The sequence below is a fragment of the Panicum hallii genome, chromosome 1 (genome assembly GCF_002211085.1).
Source record: "Panicum hallii strain FIL2 chromosome 1, PHallii_v3.1, whole genome shotgun sequence".
NCBI lineage: Eukaryota > Viridiplantae > Streptophyta > Magnoliopsida > Poales > Poaceae > Panicum > Panicum hallii.
In genome coordinates, this window is record NC_038042.1 from 48,392,116 (window position 1) to 48,412,562 (window position 20,447).

The window sequence follows — 20,447 nt, forward strand, 5'->3', positions numbered from 1 at the left end:
TCGTGGGGCAGAACACAACATCAGATGGATCAGCGCCGCAGAAGCTGATGCTACCTGAGTTCCGAATCAAAGGGTGGCATCTTTCTTCACCTTTAAATAATCACAATTCGTTCTTGGCTTCACTTTTAGTAACACAGGTGTCCTTGACATTGATATATTAATTAATCACACAGTTCGCTCTTGGCCTCACTTTTAGGACACATCTAGTGATCTAGAGATGGAAAACCGGCCAAACTCAGATATAAGCAGGTATCATGTACAGAATTGGACACAAGTTGCACAGGTACCTCCCAGTTACATGGCATATACAGGTATGTCAGAACATAACTCATGTCAGGAGCAAATGATAATTACAAGCAAGGATACCTTCTGTCCCATGGAAGCATCAAGCATGCCATGAAGGTATGCAGCATCATTGCATCAAGGGCATTTGTTTGAATGGCTGTGTATTCATCAGATCCTCGAAGCAGATTACTGGCAGCATGTTAAATTTTGTGGGCTGTGAGCCTGTGACGGCCTACAGATACCTGCCATCTGGTGACCGGACAACTAGATCTGAAGCCTCTGTGGTACAAGCAAGGTCTCCATGCTGCACATAATTCTTTATCACAGGATGGCAATGATCAAACACCGCTGCAGTTCTACAATGTGCAGTTGGAGATGCTGCTTGAAACAGCAGACTTTCATGACTCCAGATTTCTGACAGTCTCGTGTTTTTGTGATAATATGAGCAATGATGAGTACTGTAGAGGTAAATCAGCTGGTCAGTATTTTGAATCTCACTCAAATTGATGGGATTCATACGGAATGATATCTGATGCTTAACAAAAGAAATAGATAGATGTTATTCACCAATTCTATACAAATATTAACACATGGTATTATTCGGCATATAATATTTTTACTATTCACTGTCTTGACACTTGCGGAATCAGATTATGTATGAGCACTTTACCATGGAAAATAGGAAACCAACCTGTGTACCGGCAATTATGGTGTGGTTGAGTGGATGGGCTGCACAAGAAAGCACCCGTTGGGATAAAGGAACAAGCTTGTTTTCCACAGGTTGATTTTCCTCGAGGCCTCTTGTTTCCTCTCTGATAAGTGGAAAACAGATGAGAAAACGATTATAAATAGCTTGCAATCAAATGGATTTGACAAAAACAATATGCCCAGGGAGAAAATGATAGGTGAATAACCTGAAAACAAAGGGTAAAGAAAAGAGAAGCTTACTTGTCCACATGGCATGCCGAGGTCGTATCTGGATGAAAATCCAGTAGATAAATTCCATCATATGAGGAAGATCCAACTGCATAAATCTGGAAAGTAATCATATAATGTGCATGAAATTCCTTAACATCAAGGAAAATTCACAGTAGTTAACAGTTCATTAATCATCATTCACAAATTTATTTTGCCTCACAATCAAATGTCTCTTGAGGCTTAAGTTTTAAGATAAAACCTTGCAGGTGCTAAAATTTAGGGTGCTCTATAATATACTTACTGAAGATGTCGGCAGCCAGGTTGGTTTTCTTAGCTGTTTTTGCAATACCAAGTCTGTGCTCTCCCTATTAAACGAAAAAGAAGAGTACCTCAAAACAATTAGCTCCTATTAGAAAAGGCATACTTCAATTAAGAATATTTGTAGGCACCTAGGCTTGGGGGAAAAAACATAGTGGAATACTTACAACCAAGCAGGAGGAGGGCAGTGCAGGTGAGTCACACTAAGGTTGTTAATATTCAAGACTCCAGACCTAACATGGGATGTGCATAGCAGAGATTCATTGAGATCTGGCCCATAGTGATGCACAGAAATGCACTTAAAATGAGTGGAAGAGGAAGAGTTATCATAGACTAGTATGAGGACTTGAAAGGATCATATATGGAAAATTTCTAATATAATCATGAGGGAAAATCTGAGATACTTACCAGCCATCATCAAGATGGAAGGCCAATTGATATGAGCAACTAGGATTGAAGTCTATCGACAGAATTGGACTTGAAACAATGTTCGATTGTTCCTGAAAATAGTAATGCCAAAACAATGGTTTACAGAAGATATGATTCAGATTGGAAATGGCTCCAAGTTTCATGAATCATTATTAATGTTAAAAATTAAAGCACATTTCATGTTACATCATGTAACCTGCTATAAGAAAAACAATATTTCAAATAGGAGGGTATATGATAGTTTTGGATGTTTAAAAATGTATCCCAAAAAAATGTTTTCAAATTATCAGCTCAAGGAAGTGGTAAGAAGGTACTTTTCAAGAGAAGGTGGGTAGACATGGTGATTGAAAGGATTCAGGAGGTTTGGAAAACAAGGATGGAATAAACATGAAGTTGTATTCTCAGCAGATAAGAAATAACACTCATTCCAAAATTCAGAAGTACTATAACAAATATGTGCCAAGTAATGGAGGGACTATTATCCAACAGTGTTATGAACTTGCATGCATTTCACCGAATCATAACTTGCATGTGAACTTCAATTATGAAGTTGAACAGATCAGTTGGAAATCTTGGTTCCCATGGCTACCAGGATTTTGAGACCTGCCTGACCTTAGGATGTCCTCTTTTGAGGAATAGGACAAAGGTACTCTTTTGGAGTATGCCTCCAGATGTCAATACCCTTGTCTTCAACATTTTGGATGCTTTCAACTGTAGCACTGATGCAATTCTAAATTTCATTTAAGTAGTTAATAAGTATAGGGATTCCTTCATTAAGTAAAATTCTCATTATACGATGGGTACATAAAAGGCGCAAATGTGTCTCCAAGAGTTGAAATAAGTACACTAATTATTTTAGCAGATAAGTCCATAATAATAAGTCTTCTCTTCTGTGTACCTTTAGTGATGCAATTTTGCCCAACAATGTTGACACCTTCACTGATGATAATTGTTGAACCTAAAAAAAGTTTAGCAAGAAAACAAACCCTCTTGTGTCAGTACTGCTATACATTACTGCATGAAAAGGTTGGCATGAATTTATCTACAGCACAGATGGGCAGTAAAGCATGATCACACCATTCTATTCAAACTAATAAATAAGCTAGATCGACTAGCCAGCACAATTCCATAGAATTGTTCATCATAAAATAAAAGCTTCTGATGTTTGACAGCTTTAAATTTGCTTACACTATATTGTGTGAGTTAGTCCTTAAAAATATAGGATTTTTATATTTTCTCAATTTAAAAATATTTCATATAACATCCCATTGTTCTGAACCAATCATAACTAGGCTTCACTGGATTGAAGATTATGTGTTTTCATCTCCCTGAGAATCAATAGCTCTTTTTTTTTTCTTTTGGCACCTCTAGACCGCTTGTGTTATGGGTTTTTCAGTACATAATAAGATGGGCTAAAGCAACTATTGGGCGATATGAGGCATTAGCTAGCATGACTTCCAAGCTAGATGTGCCAAAGCAAGGTGTAAAAGACTGCAGAATCTCGTGTGCTGCATGCATCAAGTTAATCTGCTGAACAACTGAACCCACCTCATTGTGGCTTTGAAAAGCACCCGACGCCCTCCCTCCCCGGAGATCCCACACATGAATTGTGCCATTTTTAGTTGCGCCAAACACAGTCTACAAAACAAACGGTAAGTGCCCATCTATGGGATGGCATGGAATTTAAAAGAATAATTAACTCCTTAAGTTAACAGAAAGGATGTAAATCAGATGACCCAGCAAAGGTAACAGAAAAACGTACAGAGCATATTAAACAGAAAATGTACAGAGCATAAAAAAACCGTAAAACAGCTAGAAAAGCCTTTTTTCTTAAATATAAATATTTAGCGTTAGGTGCATCATAACACGTTATGCAACTTCAGGCTTAGTACAAGAGATTCACGATATAGATATAGCAAATATAAGAGTTAGCATACCCAACTATCTAGACTTAGCTTGACAGTGTTGAACTGAGACTCTGGCGGTGCCATAAGCTCGAGACAGTGTGTCTTACTTGAGCGCCTGTCCCACATGTACACTGCCCCATCAAGGCCAGAAGCAAATATCCTATGTCAAGAGAACTAATAAGTGCAAATTCCATGCATATTTCCAACAAGAAGAAGATTTGTTTGGCACATTGATACTTTTACATTTCAAATACCACTAAGATATTGGTAGCAACATTCCAAGCACACAAGTAAAACAGATAATCTTTATTCTTCACTTTACCAACCAACAGCCACCACAAAAAGAAACACATTTCAGTTGATGAACCAACAAGCACCATCAGCAGAATCTACATGCTATCTCTTTTTAGATAACCCACCCAGCCCAACCCACCTAGTTACATTTCTTTCATAATACATCATGTTTATCAATCCAGGTTTTTTAGCTTCACAATGGTAACTAATCACGTTATTAGTTTTAATCTTGGGTACCAACCCAGCCCAATTCATCTCCTCATGAATCATGATTAGATCGAAACGGAACACAAGCCGACAAGCCGCTTCTACAGGACAGCTGGAGCGCAGTGCACAGCCTCATCTTTCATGTTACACCAAGCCGACTCCTGGGCAACGTGCAAGGACTGCAGCGCACGCTTGGTATTTTTAGGTTTGGCCAACTGGACTCCGCAAAACTATCACGAACCCACAAATTCAGCAATGTGCGGGCACAGAGAGCAAGGATCATGTTATGCATAGGAGTTGTATTCAATAATAGCCCTATGTGGGCAATATATATGAGTACATGAGGAGTTATCAAAGAGGACTCTACTAAAGTATACGTAAGGACTCTATACTCATAACAGTTCAAAGGCCTGTGTCGCTGCGGTCCCAAGCTCGTCTGTGGTGCCGCGGCCTAGGACGTCGAGGAATCTCCAAGCTGGAGGCCAGTGGGAGGTGGACGTCTGCATGCCCAGTGTTAAGCTACCCAAGAAGGACGAGGATGTCAAGCGGCCAGCCGACACCGCTGCTCCTCTACGCAACTACGCAGGCAAGCAAATGTGTCACCATCAAATGAAAAATCGCACCTGCAACTACGTGTTGAATTGTTGATTTAATCGACATGGATGGGCTACGAAGTATTTGGATTTTGGCAGGGGTTGCCCCAGGCTCAGGAGGTACACGAAATAAAATTGATCAATTAATCAAAGATGCTTCAAGATTTGTGCTAATTTTTAGTGGGTACTGGAGCAGTTCTCTATAATTATTGGCCTTATTTCCCAGATGCATCTGTGATGGCATAAATAGGTGACAATCATGAAAATGTTACCTACCGCGACTTATCATCTGAAGTAAAAGCTATATCAGTCAAACTCTTGCGGGATTCAGAGTACAGCGCGGGAAATTTGGATTTGCCTTTCTGCAAAACCTAAAATAATAACAATAATAACTCAAAATCAGAATGATATGGATGTTCAGAAAAACTTTAGTAAGTAAAGTTACAATTCCTTCAAATATACAAAGATTTACAATATTTAGAAAGGTACTTTGAGATATTGTTCAGAAACCATTTTTTTTACATGGATGAATTTCAATTATTGTATATACTGATGGAAGCAGGTCTACCTTATCTCTGATTCAGACCCACAACACTATTTTTGTCATAAATTTTTTTGTACATCATGCAGCTACGTACTGATAAAAAATAATGAAAAAAATAAAGTGAAAAAGGTAAGAGGCAGCATTCGGTTTGGTAATTTAGAAAAAGAAAGAAAAGGGAAAAGGTGATATATGATTTGATAGTAAACCAACAGCAGGCATGTTTCAAAAGTATCCTTGAGTAAAATTGTGAAGCGCTTGTGATGAACAACGTTAAAGGGCTTACTTCAGTCGGCGCAGATGAGACATAGCCAATATCAAAGAGAAAAACTTTATCACTTTGACTTGATGTGCAAGCAATCTGCAGCAGATATGTTCAACAATAAAATATATAGAAACCAAATGAACTCATAAATATCCCAATTTTTATTAAGAAAAGGAACAGACTGTAGTGCCTAACTTCATAAAGAATAAATATGCTGCATACCTCATCTTGGTTTCCTGGATTCCATCGGACAGCATTTAGGGGAATTCGGTTAGATATATGGAGCACATAATTTGATGAGTCATCTGGGATACCTACCATTAAAAAGAAGTAACTTACTGCATAATCATTATAAGACCTGAAACTATAGACTAAGAACAAATTATAACAGCTTTGCAAAAGAAAATTTGCAGTGCCAATTCTCCCACATCTTGGAGTATTCAAGTATGCCACAATTTTAACTTTGGTGTGCGCTGTGGATACACAAATTCTAACTAGAGTTTGCACTGGCAGGAATTTAGCAACAAAAATTGCAGAAGTATCTGTGTTCTAGAAAAATCAGGTTCTTAACTAGACCTCTATGTCTTTATCACATGAAGATAGGAAGTTTAAGATTAGCTTCTCGAAGAGAAAAGCAATTTTAACTAGAGGACAATATGAATTAGAAAAGAAATCTTTGTTCTAGTTTTAACTTACTGCATGATTGGTCATATATGGAGCAGTATAAAGTCTCAAAGTCATGCACGGTCAGACATCCTGAGAATGTCACTGATGCAAGGTAGATTCCCTGCACAACTAAAATCACAAATGAGGACGCTTTAATATTTCTTGTATCACAACTGTGCCCATAGATCTGTGGGGAATGAGTTGGAATTGGTAGTCATGATAAAATAGAAAAATTTACATTTGTACAGAGTATGCATGTTACCTTTTTATCAAACTCTACTGCTGAAATACCCTCCCTGTCCAAATACAGTAGTACATGTTTATCAGTCCATCTAATAAGTACATATTACTATAAAACCGTTAAAGTGCAACTGTAGGAAGCTGACCGTAACATGACTCTAAATCATGTAAAGTAACACTATAAAGAACTATAAAGAGAAAAGCAGACCTTGCTGGATGAAAATTCATAGTTGAAGCACTAATCATTCGATCCACCTGATAGGAGCAACAAAAGTAAACCCGTCAGTTGGATGAAGTATCGTGGTTTGGCATTACAATTTACAAGTAGAACTCAAATTAACAAACAGCATACATATGTCCGACACCGTTCTTCGCCATGCATGTAATACTTGTGATCAAAGGCTCCAATCTTGTCAAGATAGAAGTAAAGCAGAATATTAAGTCAAGATTAAAAAAGTATATTGCAATGTAAGAACCAAACAGAATATGATGTTCTCTTTATATATATATATATATATATATATATATATATATATATATATCTTCATTTTCCTTTTTCCACAGAGATCATTTCTAAACTCCTAGTCCCCAGAGTATAGTCATTAACACCTAAGATACTTAGGAGTCACCAATACAAACTGTGAAGCTCTTAAATAACAAGGAACCAAAGTATAGCGACATCATAAAGATATTTCTTCTTGATCACAGTAGCTTTATGCTCTATTTTGGCAATGAAACAGGCAGATCTTCCCCGTTATTCCACTAACCTACTTGATTTATTTTTTGAGCAAACGTGGAGAGCTTCGCATCCTGTTTCTTAACCCCTGCTACTAATAATCCCAATCGAACGCAACAACAGAGCCCAAATCAAAACGAAATCAGCTTTCCGCTTCAAGAATATGGAACCTCGGCGAAGGAATCGAGGAGGAGGCGCGACTCCAGGTGCCGGAACCTGGCGTCGATGCGGCCGTCCAGCTCCACTGCGATGCGCCTCCACCGGTGTCTCCTGCGGATCAAAAGTGGTTCAGTGAGCAGTGAGAAACCACTGAGGTGTGGCCCTGGGGGGGCCGCGGAGCACCTCGGAGGCGGCGGCGGCGTCGCGGGCTCCTCGCCGGAATGAGGCGGCGCCGCCACGAGGAACTTGTCCATGGGCGACGGCGAGGCGATGGCGCCACTCGGTTAGGGTTGGATTCTGTTCCCGCCAAAACGAGGAGTGGTGAAAGAGACTGGAAAATGGAAATGCAGCTCGCGCGGCGCCGCTCCGCAAAACGCAAATCGCAAATGTGGCTAGCGCGATTAAGGAAAACGCATTTTTTAATTACACGCTTTAGACAATAACAACCCACACAGACTCACCCCTCTAAATGCACTCACGCATACCACTCCTATGAGCATCTTCGAAGACTGATACCGGCAAATTCTCAAAATTGACGAAGTCATTACAAGCGACTCGCTGTCGACGGAAACACCACCTACACTGAAAGTGTTGACAACGCTAGAAAATTCACTCCCACAGCGAGTCAAATCCAGAACCTCAGATGCTACTGAGGCTCCAGTGGGGCTACTGGCCCTTTCCAACGCATTTTTTTTAATCCAACGCGTACATATTTAATTTGCTCTTGTTAATCAATTTTTTTTTACCTTTCGCCATTAAATGTTTGCTGTATCCCGCACAATCTTCAAATTTCAGTTGAATTATTAACATAGAATTGATTCAAAAGTGAGAAAGACTACGCAGTAATGAGGTCTACATTTGTTAAACCACAACAAATTGGGCAAAATATGTGAACGCTTATAGGAAGAAGTGAAAATAGTAAACTGAAAGCAAGGAAAGGGCGTGGGAAGTATTTTCTTTGTTCCAAAATATAAGACTTTTGTTTTGCCATAAGTTAAATTTTCAATTACGCAATAATATATCAATACTTTTTTTAGTTTCATACGAAAGATGTCACAATACAAATCGAAGGAACTTTTGAAGGTTAGTTTCTCTTATAATAATTCGTTTACTACAATTTGCCCTCAGTTATTTGTTGACTTTAACTGGCAGCCAAAAACTTCGGAATCGGAGCGTCATGCCTATCAGCATATCATTAATCTTCAATAGTATGGACCCACTATTCCAATTCAAAAAAATCCCTAAACCCAGCGTATCCACGTTGCACCACTAAAGAAAATGTAGATGATACTGGATACGTTTAGGCACTCAGATGACAATATAAACAGCGCTAAAAACATTGAGCAATTCAAACAAAATGGGATGACGCACTTTATACTGGTTTGCGTCAAATTAAAGCACAATGGGCCCAGCTGATAACACAGTCATAAACCACAACTACGGGTAGAACTTTTCTTAAATCTTCTCATAATATTTGACAGGCAGACTTCAACAGGGATCAAAGGTCCACTACCCGGGGTACAAAACTCAGGAGTACAGGAGCACGCTAGGCAAAACGACTTCTTCAGAACTCAAAAACTAAATTTAGAAGACCATCTCATGGGGCTTGTCACCGTCCCTGAGAGAGAACCGGGCACCAAGGTAGGTTTTCAGGTCCGGGACAGCCTCAATAGCCTTGATCAGAGCAGCATCCACAACCTTCTGGTCATCCTTCTTGTAGTCAGGCAGAGACTTTGACGCCTGCAGATTCAACATACAAGGCAGGGTAATTATCACATGGATCTAAACTGATTGCAAACGAGTCAATGAAACAGTTAAGGAACTGGGAAACCTACCTCCTTCTCTGTCTCAAAAAGCTCGCCCTCAGTCTTCTTTGCCTTCTCCTTCTTTTCCCTGGCGAAGTACTCGTCATCAAACCTCATAACATTAACACCAGAGATGTCAACCTTGGTGGATGTAGCAATGACATAGGTCTGGTTCACACGGCGGATCGGTACTCCATTGATCTTGAAAGGCCCTATAAGGACAACATGAACATTAAAAATAAGGTTACACTATCAAGAGCACCACATCGAAAAAAAACTGGATGCATGAACTGAGGCATGTGGATTTAGAAACTGCTGGATTGTAATGGTGAACAGAATCAATTTACTAAGTTTGATTTCCTTCCTGTGCAACAAAGGTAGCAGTTGATAATTTGTTGGAACTTCAAACAAAAGCAACTTCCATAAAACACCACTGCTTAACCATCATACACCAAAAAGTTTCCAGCTGTTCAATGCTACTAAGAAAGAGAATATCTAACTTATATCTAGAATGTTTTATTAATTCTAACATCTTAAAAACAATCTATACAATACTTGCTCATGCCACTCAACCTTACATCCCAACAAACCTAGATCAGTAACATAAGGCACAAAGTTAACATGGGCAAGTGAATTCAGTCCAAATGAATTCCTTAAACTCTCAATTCACCTATTCAAGAAAATGTAGAGTACTTGCGAAATGATCTTCATATTACCACGAATTCATTTTTATGATAAATGAGATGACATCTCCCAAGAGAATGTTTAACAGCTAATAAACCTGCCGTTTAAAAAATCTAGGCAACACAAAAACGGCCGAGTCCGGTACCATAGAGCAGCGTGGGACAAACTAACTCAGCTCGAAACTACTCCCATCTACAGAACCATAGATTCAAACTACTCAGCAGTTGAATGTGATTTGAGCGCAAAAGCACACCAACCAACAGGGATTCACACCAAAGGAAGAAGCGAGCTCACCAGAGATGAGGAGGAGGCCGGACTTGAGCTGCTTGAGGAACACCACTCTCTTGCCCATGAAGCGCCCAGCGAGCAGGATCAGCACCGTCCCGGGGGTGATGGTGGACCTGCACAAACGAATGTCCGATTCGGATCAAATCTCCACACAAATGAACACGAACACCACGAAGGCTGCCAATTGCAAGGGGGTGATGGGGCACCTGAGTTTGGTAGGCTTAGGCTTGCGGGTGCTGGGAACGCGGGGCTTGACATCGTCGGCAGGGTAGAACTTGGGCTCCGAGGTGGCGACGAGCTTCCTGGCCTTGGGGAAGGAGCCACCGTGCTTGGCCTTGATGGCCCACAGCCCCCGGCGGTGGTACGCGTGCGACCGCGACGCCCGCTTGATTCCCTGCGACAGCTTCGACGACGGCGCCATTGGATCGGGGCGGTGCGAGGCGCGGCTTCGGCTCGGGGGCTGGGGGCGGCGGCGGGCGAAGAATGGAGGAGAGGGTTTGGTCGCGTGATTTATATGTGTGCGGCGGCTTGGAGGTGGAAACCCTAGGTCCTTGGGCTCCTCTGCGTGTAGGTAGCGGGCCCATTTGTTGAGGCCCATTAGCCAGCATCTCGAGCGAGTGCAGTATTCAGAGGTGAAAAGAGCATAGTATTCAGCATTTCGTTGCCGTTCCGTCATATGGGATGCAGTTTTTTCTGCTTCTGAACGCAGAGTTCCTGTACACTTTTGCAGAAAAGAAATGGTTTTGTAATTGTAAGAATATAAAAGGTTAGGTCCTGTTTGGTTCTACGGACTAAAATTTAGTCAGTTTAGAGATTAAAGTGCCAAACAAGAGGATTAAAACTGGCTAAAATCGTTTAGTTCCTTTAGCCCTAAGGAGAAGCTAAAGGTGCCTAAAAGCTCACTTTTCCAACCTTGCCCCTCACTTACTCCCTCCCCGTCATTTAGCTCATGTTTGCGTGGACAGCAATAATGAGGGGCACTTCTGTATTTGTGCAACTGCATTAATAGCCTTTAGTCACTTAGTTCAAACAAGGGGTGATTAAAATTTAGTCACTCCATTTAGTCAGCCAAACAGGCCCAAACAGGCCCTTAGTGCTGCTGGTGAAAACATCGTGAATCAGCACTGCTGCCGTGACAAATCATTGCCGAAGTGCCATCAAAGGACAATGTCTATGAGCTGCTGCAGATAGCAATCTTGAGCATTCAGTTGCGATCGAGCTTCGTCGTTTACCATTCTCAGGAGACAATACGCAAGTGACATGACACTTGGTGAGTCAAACATGCAGCAACAAAACCAATATAGGTAAACACGAGAAGAGAATGTGATATGGGCTGATGTTGTCTTATCACTAAAATCCAGTTTATGTAAATAATCGCATGTTTTGTCATACAAGACTTCCACAACAAGGGCACCGGTAAACAAAATCTGTGCTTCCTTAAAAGCCGTTGCAGGTGTGTTCCACGCCTTCGACAGGGTCGATGAAAGCACATCTACTCCCCTTTCCAGAGTTCAGCAAACTCATCAGGCTCCAGGGTGTTCTCCATCTCATGCATCTTCCTCCTCACCTTGGCCTTCACCTTCTTGACATATTTGCCTGCCTTCTGCCGCTTCTCTAGTGCACGGATCTGGAGTGAACCAACCAAGCATTGTCAGATGTGAAGTTTGGGAAGGGTACAATGAACATGATAGTTGGATAAAATCACATGTACAGGACCCAAGTTCTCAAATGAACAGCAGGAGCAGATCAGCATATCAGTTTGCTAGTCAACAGCAAGCTAGAAATTTCTGCTTTTCATTGTTACCCCCAACTAAATGGCAGGCAGGACAGCACAGCGGTGCACACAACGATGCATCTAAAATTGTTAGTAGCGTGCCCTGCCCTCTACTCAACTAGAGCAAATGTGTGTAATGCTTAATAATGCCAGTGACAACTTTAGATCAAATACCATTCTAATATACTTCTGGCACTCAATTCATTAAAAGTGCATCATGCACTCCATATAAACCTTCCATGGAATAAATTATGGTATCAACCAGTTTTCTCTAACTTTGTTAAAATATAAGGCTTTGTTGTCATTGTTGTTTGGTTAAAAAATCGAAGGAATAAAAGAATTCATAATATGATTATCCCTTGATGATGAAAACAAATACACCGAGATTGCATTTACAAAAGGTAGGAAGGTATATGGATATATTTCAAAGATAAGAACAATACTCAACAACAGAACAGTGAATCAACATACCTGATTGGGAGAAATATAGTACGGATTCTCATACCACGTAGGACCACCAAAACTACCACCAAATATTTTGATTGGATTCAAACAGAACCTGGGGCCAACCTATATAGAGCAATTCCAGCAAAATGTTATTATTTAGACTTTAGAGAAATCTAAATAGCATGTAAAGTATCCAGACAGAAGCTCGGTGCCATTACCTCAATAAGTGTCATTTTATCCAGACCTCCTTTATCAATTTTGTTGATCTCATTGTGGGGAACAGAGATCTGCCAAAGTAGTTCCAAAATTCAGATGGTGCCAAGACATGAACTTTTTATTGCACAAAAAAATTGAAGCTCATCCAAACCAAAATCCAAGCTGACAAAAATGGAGCAATAGATCACCTGGTAGTTTCGAAACCAAACATGGCCGTCAACGATGGAGAAGGCAAACACATGGTCATGGAAGGGTTTGGCTTTACGGTGATCTTTAGGAGTAGCAAATATCTGCACAAAACAAGCAATGACTTCACTATCACCTTCTTTGCTTTAAAAGACCCTCTGATGTTTGCAAGAACTAATTTGACCCCACAAAGCATTTGACTAGATAACCAGCATTAACTTTACAGACACCATCATTTTTTTGATTCACAGCGAGCAATGCAAATGCAAATCTAAAAAATAGTATAAGATCTAGAGTCAACACATGTCACTCATCAGTGCTTATGGATTAAAATCCACCAAAAAGGTTATATTTGTTTTTTATTATCATTACAAGACCTCAATATTAAAGTTTGACCTCTTTTAGCATCAAAGGGGACCAAATAATTGTCCAGATTAGTTCAGTTCATCTTCATGTCCAAAAATTGTTAGCAACACACGTGGGTACAGCATGACATGTCAAACTAGTTATGTACCTGAGTTATCATTTCCTTCACAAGCATCCAATGAGGTTGCTCATCAAAATTTGTAGAAAACGTAAGAAGCGGTCGGGACCCTTTTAGATGGTTACCAGTAAGCTTCAACTCCTCCATAGTGTGAACTGCAGTGAACATTGCATTATAGTTAATCAACAATCATAATGGATAGTACACTTGAGAAAAGCAAACAAAGTTATAAACCTTAGTGCGTAACACAGCCACAGAATAAGTAATATTTGTGTTGTAGCATACCAGCATTAACTAGAAATTTCACTGATGGTCCTCCAGGAGACTTGACCATCCAAAGGTAGAGATCCTTCTGTTTTCTGCACTGAAATATTCATGTGACAAAATTTAGCCACAAATCAAAACATTCACAGAATCGACAAGTCTAGTGCCAACTTAAATCAAAGAATTATAATTGTGGGATGGCACAGATCTAGTCAAACATAACGCCCAATAGACTATCTAGTACCAGAAAAAAAAGGGAGTTGCTAACTAATCTGAGAGCTCAAAAACATTCAGAACGTATACAGGGACCAAAGCTAAAGCTTGGTTTTGCACCACTAATTATCCAGAGTAAAACAGTGCAGTTCACACAACCTGCTCTTATACTCCATTGAGCTAGCAACCTACAACATCAACAGTTGTGGACAAAATTGCAGCGTGCAGGGAGGAAACAAAGTAGGAGAGGTATACCTCGAAGAAGAGGCAGCTGGAGCAGCTCCTGAGCTCGAGCAGCTCGTTCAGCGCGTTTCCCTTACTCTGCTTCGACTCGACCTTGCTGTCCTTTTTGGCGTGAGGGAGCAGCGACAGAATGTCCTGCATCAGATGCCGGTACCTGCGCGAAGCACGCACGCGTCAACCGAGTCATTCACCACGGGATACGAGTTACCACACTGCAAGGGGGGAACAGGGAGCACCCACCTGTACGTGATGCGGCGGGAGCAGGTGATGAGCACCTTCTCCTTGTTCCGGAACGGAGCCGCCGCGGCCACGGAGGCGGGCTCGGCGTCGGGGGCCGGGTCCCTGAAGCCGAAGAGCGTGCGCGGCGGGCGCTCCGGCGCGGAGTCGTCGGGCTTCTCTGCGCCCGCAGCCTCTACGGGTGCGTCGGTGCGCTTCCGCTTCTTCGCCATGGCACGATGCGCGTCCCGCGTGGGCTCGAAGGCGCGGAGGCGGCGGCGAATGGTGAAAGGAGCCTGGAGGGGAGGGAGCAGCCGCTTTGCCTGCGGGGAGGGGAAACACGAGCACGACGGCGAAGAGCTAGGGTTTAAGCTTCTTGGCCCCCTGGGGGTGGAGTTGTTGGGCTGAATGAGCCTGCATGGACATGCAAGCAAATTAACAACAGGCCGAGCCGAAACGGGCCGGTCCGGCCCGGCTAGAAGAAAGCCGGTCCATACATCATCAGCTGTTTGGAACCAGAAGAGGCGGCGTGCACAACACAAGACAAGGCAAGCAAAGCGCTCCCAAGACAGGAGAGGAGAAATATCCCATACCGGCGAGTTGAGGAGCCGCGCGGAGCGGTGGGTGGTACATATAGGGGGCGGGGTGCTAGCGGTGAACCTTGCCTTAAACTAATGAGTAAGGAAAACAAAGCGGTGCGGTGAGAGCCGCTCGCGGTGCGGGGTCAAAACCTGCACGGCAATTTTTGAAGGGGGAAGAGGCTGGCGCGGGTATTGACACTGCCTTACTTTGCAGGACTTGCCTGTGCGGGCCTCCCCACCCGCCAAATCAAGTCTAAACAATTTGATAATAAAATAAGCGGCAGCATGCTTTGATATTTTATTTTCTTTTTCTTTTTTCTTCCTTTTTTTGCTTCGAGGATTTCTCGAAATTTTGGTTTGTTATTTTTGCTAGGACTACGACTCTAAAAAGTAACCGATATGCTTACACCATTTTTGCTAGGACCAGGACTCTAAAAGGTAACCGATACGCTCATGCACGTGTGGGTCGAGGAAAACGACAGCCGCCGGAGTTGGACAGCGCCGAGGAGGCAGGCGGCTGCGGCGAGGTGGCAGCGTGCCCTGCACGAGGGGGAGGCAGCGCCCGCGCGCACGAGGACAAGCGAGAGAGCTTCAGTTGCACGGCTCGGGTGGGGATTCTTCTCCCTCCCATGGCGCCAAGCCTGCGACAGCACCCACCATTGCCGGGGTGGACTGAGGAACGGCGGCGGAGGCGGACGCGAACGGCGAACGGCGACCGCGACAAAAGAAAGCGGAACGGATCCGGGACTCGAACCGCGGCCGCAGCGGGTGCGGGAAGGTTGTTTCCGCAAAAACGACGGGCGGGCGGTTTTCTGCAAAATGGACGCGATTTCCGAATCTATTAATATGAAATCTGGACCTATTCCTCAACAGTGGATAGGGCCACGTAAGCTAAAAAATTCTCAACCGTTTGATTACGTTTGTACGGTGCAAAACGCTACTCGTCTCATCGTCTTATTTATTTCTCCGGCGGATCCAGCGCATGCTCGTGCTCTCCGCTTCTCCAGTAAACACGTGCGCGACCCATCGTCTTCCTCAGCGACCTATCGTCTTCCGTCCTTCCGGAGAACGTCGACACCGGCGAGTGTGGTAAGATTCCTACCGCCTCTTCCATTCTCTCCTTCCTCATCTTTGCCCCTGCACCGCGCGCCTCCCGCCAGCTCCGTCATGCCACGCCTGGCGCCTGCTCGACGGGATGCGCGCGCCGGCGAGTGTGGTTGATTTGACTGTTGGAACCGAAAGAGAGGATGGGGGAGGGGAGGGTTGAAAAAATCGGGCCGGAGCTTACCGGCAAGCCCGGGCGGGCGAATCTCCCCCGCGCGACACCATCCCGCGGCCAACGCCATCCCGGCCGCGGTCAAAGATGAGGTGGATCTGTGCATCCGGCCACGGTGGAGGCGAGGTGGGTGCTAAGAGGCTGGCCGCGAGGGAGAGCTGCGGCGGCGGCGGTGGTCAGTGCAGGGAGCGACAGCACGGGATTGGGGGCGGGATTGAGGACGCCGATCCTGTAGGGAGCGGGGCCAGGCCTGGCCGCGGCGGCTACCCGCGGGAGGCGGCGCATCGGCAGGACCGAGAGGACGGCGAGAGGGGCTGTGGGAGGAAGAGCGGGTCTTCTTGGATCCGCCGCCGCCGCCATGGACGCCGGTCCTGTAGGGAGCGGGGCCAGGCCTGGCCACGGCGGGTACCCCACGGGAGGCGGCGCAACGGCGAGACCAGGAGGACGGCGAGAGCAGCTGCGGGAGGAAGAGCGGGGATGCGCGTAGAGCGGCCATGGATTTGGATTTTGGAGCCGTCGGCTTGGAGCGAGCCAGTCCAGAATACATGGCCAGCGAATGAATCTTATTTTGCTGTCCTTAATATTTTATTCTATAGCTCAGCAATGTTACCTATGTGCTTAATCTTATCTTTTATTCTTATGGATGGAGGTGTCATAAATATAACTTATGTAGCAGATAAGATCACAATTCTGGTAGAAGAGATGTCTATGCGAACTTTACAGCTATATCTTGGTAATTACCAAAATTTAGAGATGCTGTAGGAAAAAGACGTTACTGGTTTGAACAGAAAATTACTCGATTAAGTACTGTGGGGTACAATGCAGTGGAGTTTGTAGTAAAGGCACAATTTTTTTTACAAATCAAAAACATATTAGAAGATAAGAAATAATAACTTCAACAACTATGTAGTAAGGTGAAGTGATGCTGTTATAATATTCTAGAATTGTAGGAGTACCTTGTGCTCTGTAAGCCAAAATGACATATGTACTTTTAAGATAGATAGCAGCGTAGTAGCAGCTAACTTTGGCTATCATCAAACTTGGCTGACACCTGAATGAATTTTAAAATGGAAAAAATAAGGATCGAGGAGAAGAATTTCCATGTAGCTTTAGATATGACTCTGAATGCACCACAGGCATCATTCTCAAGCAAATTCTATATAATTGTTCAAAGTAGCCCATGCATGGAATCATCTATTATTTATCTGCAGGTATTATGCATCGTAATTTGTCTTCTTTGTGGTAGATAACACTTGGGCTCTCTACTAATATTTATCCTTCCATTAATTATGTTATCAACAAGGAATTATATGTGCGTCGAGCATTATTCTATTTTAACACAGTATGTACAGTATGATTAACTTCAACATGCATATCATCGACACTTAACAAGTTCTGCCATGTAAGTGTTGGAAATATGCGATTAAATAGACCAGATTTTAATTTGAGGTAAATTACAGAACAATGCTACTGCTACGTAGTTAAATAAGATCATGTAAAAATCCATCACACTTACAGATTAGCGAGGCAGTGCAGAACTTATAGGTCAAAATGGGTTAATTTAACAATATATTGGTATATATTTCTTACTTCGACGTGCTAAGATAAACACGCATCGCTATTCTCAAGTGTGATCATATTGTCAAATACAATTATTCAGTTATGGATATTAATATATCTTTCACCGCAGGACATAACTGGACAAGAAGATAGCCTTTTGAAATTTGCAGCGGTACAATTCTGTTCCATACCATTGTGTTCCATACCAGTAAGTAATATACTACTTTTTCTCTCAAGGTTTTTTTCCCCTCAAGGCAACGATAAATAGTTTTGCAAGTATAAGATGCCCACTTTTAATTTTGCATCACTTTCAATTCCCACAGCACCACCTACACCTCGGCATCACGCTGCCCAACCTCCAGCCACTATGAACCTTGGCTCCGACTCTGCCGCGATGCTTACTTGAGCTCTGAGTGTTCTGCAATACCTCATCTTAGTTCCTGGAAGAAGAAAGTACAAGCACAGCAGCAGCTAGCTGAAAACAAACAACAAAGCCGGTACGTACGTACACTCAGCTTACAAGTACACCTCACAAAAACAAAAATAGACATATCATACATACTTTAGGCCTGCTGAAGAGACAGAACTAATGTAAATTAAAGCTCTGTTGGAGACACTTGATTATTTAGCAATATAGGCTAAAGCTAAAATGATAAACTAATTTTCTGGGAACAAACTATGTATAACACCCATTCCATTATTCACTGAAGTCTATACTGATTTTTAACAGAGGTTCATGTCTGCTAAATTACACACCTACAACACGTTAATAAATTAAACTTAATGTTATTTTAGTACTAAAATAGCATCGGATAGCAACCAATCATTCAATCGTTGAGTTAAACTAATAGTATTTTTTTGTCTAATATTTTTCTCTTGCCATATATACAGCTATTAGGATCCATTAGTGCACTTCTAAATTTCTTTCCCCATTTGACTAATAAAACATTTTTCTTAAACTAATATATTTTATTGCAGGAAATAAAGAAAGAGTCTTAAGGAAAATAAAAAAAAAAAGACACATATGGGACGTGGCAAAAGAAAACTTACACTTCCAGACATCAATATTGAGTCTGATCAAAAAACAAAGATGCAAAAAAGGTTGGAGATAACGCAAAGGAGAAAAAGAAAACAAGAAACACGAAATGATAATAAAAATCAGGGCCAAATAAAAAGACACCATGTGGAGCATATGGACATACATCCATATATATATTCTTCTCATGGCATGATCTCATTCCCATCTGAATATATACAACATTTGAAAGATTCCTATAGTGGAAGATCATATCTTGGGAAACCAGAATATATATGCAAATATTGTAATGCCATATTTTGGTTTAATGAAAGAAATAAAGAAGATTCAAGAAAAAATAAAGAAATATTGTATTCAAAATGTTGTAAATATGGACAAATTAAAATACCCCCGTATAAAGAACCACCACCATTTCTCTCTATGTTAATTAATAATAAAGAAAGTACTATATCGAAACACTTTTTACAAAAAATACGACAATATAATAGTTTGTTTGCTTTTACATCAATGGGTGGCAACATCGATAAAACCATAAACAGAGGTCAAGGACCCTATGTTTTCCGTATAAATGGACAAATACACCATCGTATTGGTTCCTTACTACCTAAACAAGATGATGATCCTAAATTTGCAGAATTATATATTTTTGATACAAAAAATGAAATTGAAAATAGAATTCGAGCATTAAATAAAGAAGATAGTGAAACAAATGATATAAATCCTTCTATAGTCGAAGAACTTAGAAAAATGCTAGACCAATATAATCCATTAGTAAAAGTATTTAGACATGCACGCGATCTACTTGAACAACACAAAGGAATAGATGTTAGCATACGCATTATTGGAGCAAATAAGGACGATCCTTCGCAATATGAAATGCCACACTCAGAAGAACTCGCTATGCTTATAGTTGGTGATCTAAGTCTTGAAAAATATAAACGAGATATTATCGTAAGTACAAAAATGAGAGGACTACAACGTATAAGTATATATCACCCTGCATATATGGCACTACAGTACCCTTTACTATTTCCGTATGGGGAAAGAGGATTTCAATTAGGCATAAATTACCACGAAACAAATACCAAGCGTGTGACAAAACGAAAGAGATCTACAGTAACACCACATGAATATTACAAATATCATATGCATTTTAGACCAAATCAACCAAATCCATTTTTGTGCTATGGCAGATTATCAAAGCAAGCAATAGTAGACGCTCGCGCAATCGAAGATGAAGATCGACTCATGTATATAGCAAAAAACCAAAACAAGTTAAGAGCAGAGTATCTTCAAGGCATATTTGATGCAATCGAAAAGGGACTTAATAAAGGAAATCAAATTGGAAAAAGAGTTTTCCTTCCATCAAGTCATGTAGGATCAAGAAGATATGTTATACAAAATTACCATGATGGTATAGCAATCTGCAGAGAATATGGGCCTCCTGATCTATTTATAACATTCACTTGTAATACTAAATGGTCTGAAATAACATTAGCTATTCTAAAGGGCGAGCAAGCTAATGATAGAGATGATATAATAGTACGTGTATTCCACATGAAACTAGAAGAGCTATTAGAAGATATACGATCAAAAAAAATATTTGGAGAAGTAAT

At 41.7% G+C, this 20,447-nt stretch overlaps 3 protein-coding genes and 1 non-coding gene across 4 annotated transcripts; 1 reads left to right on the forward strand and 3 right to left on the reverse strand.

Moving 5' to 3' along the window:
* Window positions 1–275: 275 nt before the first annotated feature.
* On the reverse strand, window positions 276–7,856 carry LOC112872616. The gene is made up of 18 exons (XM_025935680.1): window positions 7,742–7,856; window positions 7,570–7,669; window positions 7,016–7,072; window positions 6,872–6,918; window positions 6,686–6,719; window positions 6,454–6,544; window positions 5,980–6,071; window positions 5,779–5,853; window positions 5,228–5,322; window positions 3,888–4,017; window positions 3,499–3,588; window positions 2,849–2,908; window positions 1,930–2,021; window positions 1,689–1,754; window positions 1,505–1,568; window positions 1,234–1,319; window positions 977–1,097; window positions 276–743 (listed from the first exon to the last, which is right to left on the reverse strand). The coding sequence occupies exons 1-18, from the start codon at window positions 7,810–7,812 to the stop codon at window positions 684–686; spliced, it is 1,431 nt and encodes a 476-aa protein (XP_025791465.1). The 5' UTR covers window positions 7,813–7,856; the 3' UTR covers window positions 276–683.
* Window positions 7,857–8,905: 1,049 nt separating this feature from the next.
* LOC112878992 (60S ribosomal protein L6-3-like) lies at window positions 8,906–10,826 on the reverse strand. The gene is made up of 4 exons (XM_025943301.1): window positions 10,542–10,826; window positions 10,342–10,448; window positions 9,394–9,575; window positions 8,906–9,298 (listed from the first exon to the last, which is right to left on the reverse strand). Exons 1-4 carry the CDS (start codon window positions 10,754–10,756, stop codon window positions 9,143–9,145), a joined length of 660 nt encoding a protein of 219 aa, XP_025799086.1. The 5' UTR covers window positions 10,757–10,826; the 3' UTR covers window positions 8,906–9,142.
* Window positions 10,827–11,617: 791 nt separating this feature from the next.
* On the reverse strand, window positions 11,618–14,751 carry LOC112892515 (ribosome biogenesis protein BRX1 homolog 1-like). Its single transcript, XM_025959659.1, has 8 exons — window positions 14,403–14,751; window positions 14,175–14,316; window positions 13,728–13,806; window positions 13,473–13,597; window positions 12,961–13,062; window positions 12,775–12,843; window positions 12,581–12,679; window positions 11,618–11,962 (listed from the first exon to the last, which is right to left on the reverse strand). The coding sequence occupies exons 1-8, from the start codon at window positions 14,609–14,611 to the stop codon at window positions 11,828–11,830; spliced, it is 960 nt and encodes a 319-aa protein (XP_025815444.1). The 5' UTR covers window positions 14,612–14,751; the 3' UTR covers window positions 11,618–11,827.
* A 288-nt stretch (window positions 14,752–15,039) lies between these two features.
* On the forward strand, window positions 15,040–15,197 carry LOC112879163. The gene has a single exon (XR_003225987.1). It is a non-coding gene; the product is annotated as a U12 minor spliceosomal RNA (small nuclear RNA).
* Window positions 15,198–20,447: the final 5,250 nt, after the last annotated feature.

Bases quoted from the DNA above. Each gene is read 5' to 3' on its own strand.
- LOC112892515 (XM_025959659.1), bottom strand. From the start codon at position 14,611: ATGGCGAAGAAGCGGAAGCGCACCGACGCACCCGTAGAGGCTGCGGGC. The intron at 13,063-13,472 runs GTACATAACTAG...TGTTTTGTGCAG, and splicing joins TGAAGGAAATGATAACTCAG to ATATTTGCTACTCCTAAAGA. The intron at 12,844-12,960 runs GTGATCTATTGC...CTACTTTGGCAG, and splicing joins TTTGGTTTCGAAACTACCAG to ATCTCTGTTCCCCACAATGA.
- LOC112878992 (XM_025943301.1), bottom strand. From the start codon at position 10,756: ATGGCGCCGTCGTCGAAGCTGTCGCAGGGAATCAAGCGGGCGTCGCGG. The intron at 10,449-10,541 runs GTGCCCCATCAC...TCGTTTGTGCAG, and splicing joins CCTAAGCCTACCAAACTCAG to GTCCACCATCACCCCCGGGA. The intron at 9,576-10,341 runs GTGAGCTCGCTT...TTGTCCTTATAG, and splicing joins CGGCCTCCTCCTCATCTCTG to GGCCTTTCAAGATCAATGGA.
- LOC112872616 (XM_025935680.1), bottom strand. From the start codon at position 7,812: ATGGACAAGTTCCTCGTGGCGGCGCCGCCTCATTCCGGCGAGGAGCCC. The intron at 6,072-6,453 runs GTAAGTTAAAAC...TTTTAATGGTAG, and splicing joins CATATATGACCAATCATGCA to GTATCCCAGATGACTCATCA. The intron at 1,098-1,233 runs GTAAGCTTCTCT...TCCACTTATCAG, and splicing joins TCGGCATGCCATGTGGACAA to AGAGGAAACAAGAGGCCTCG.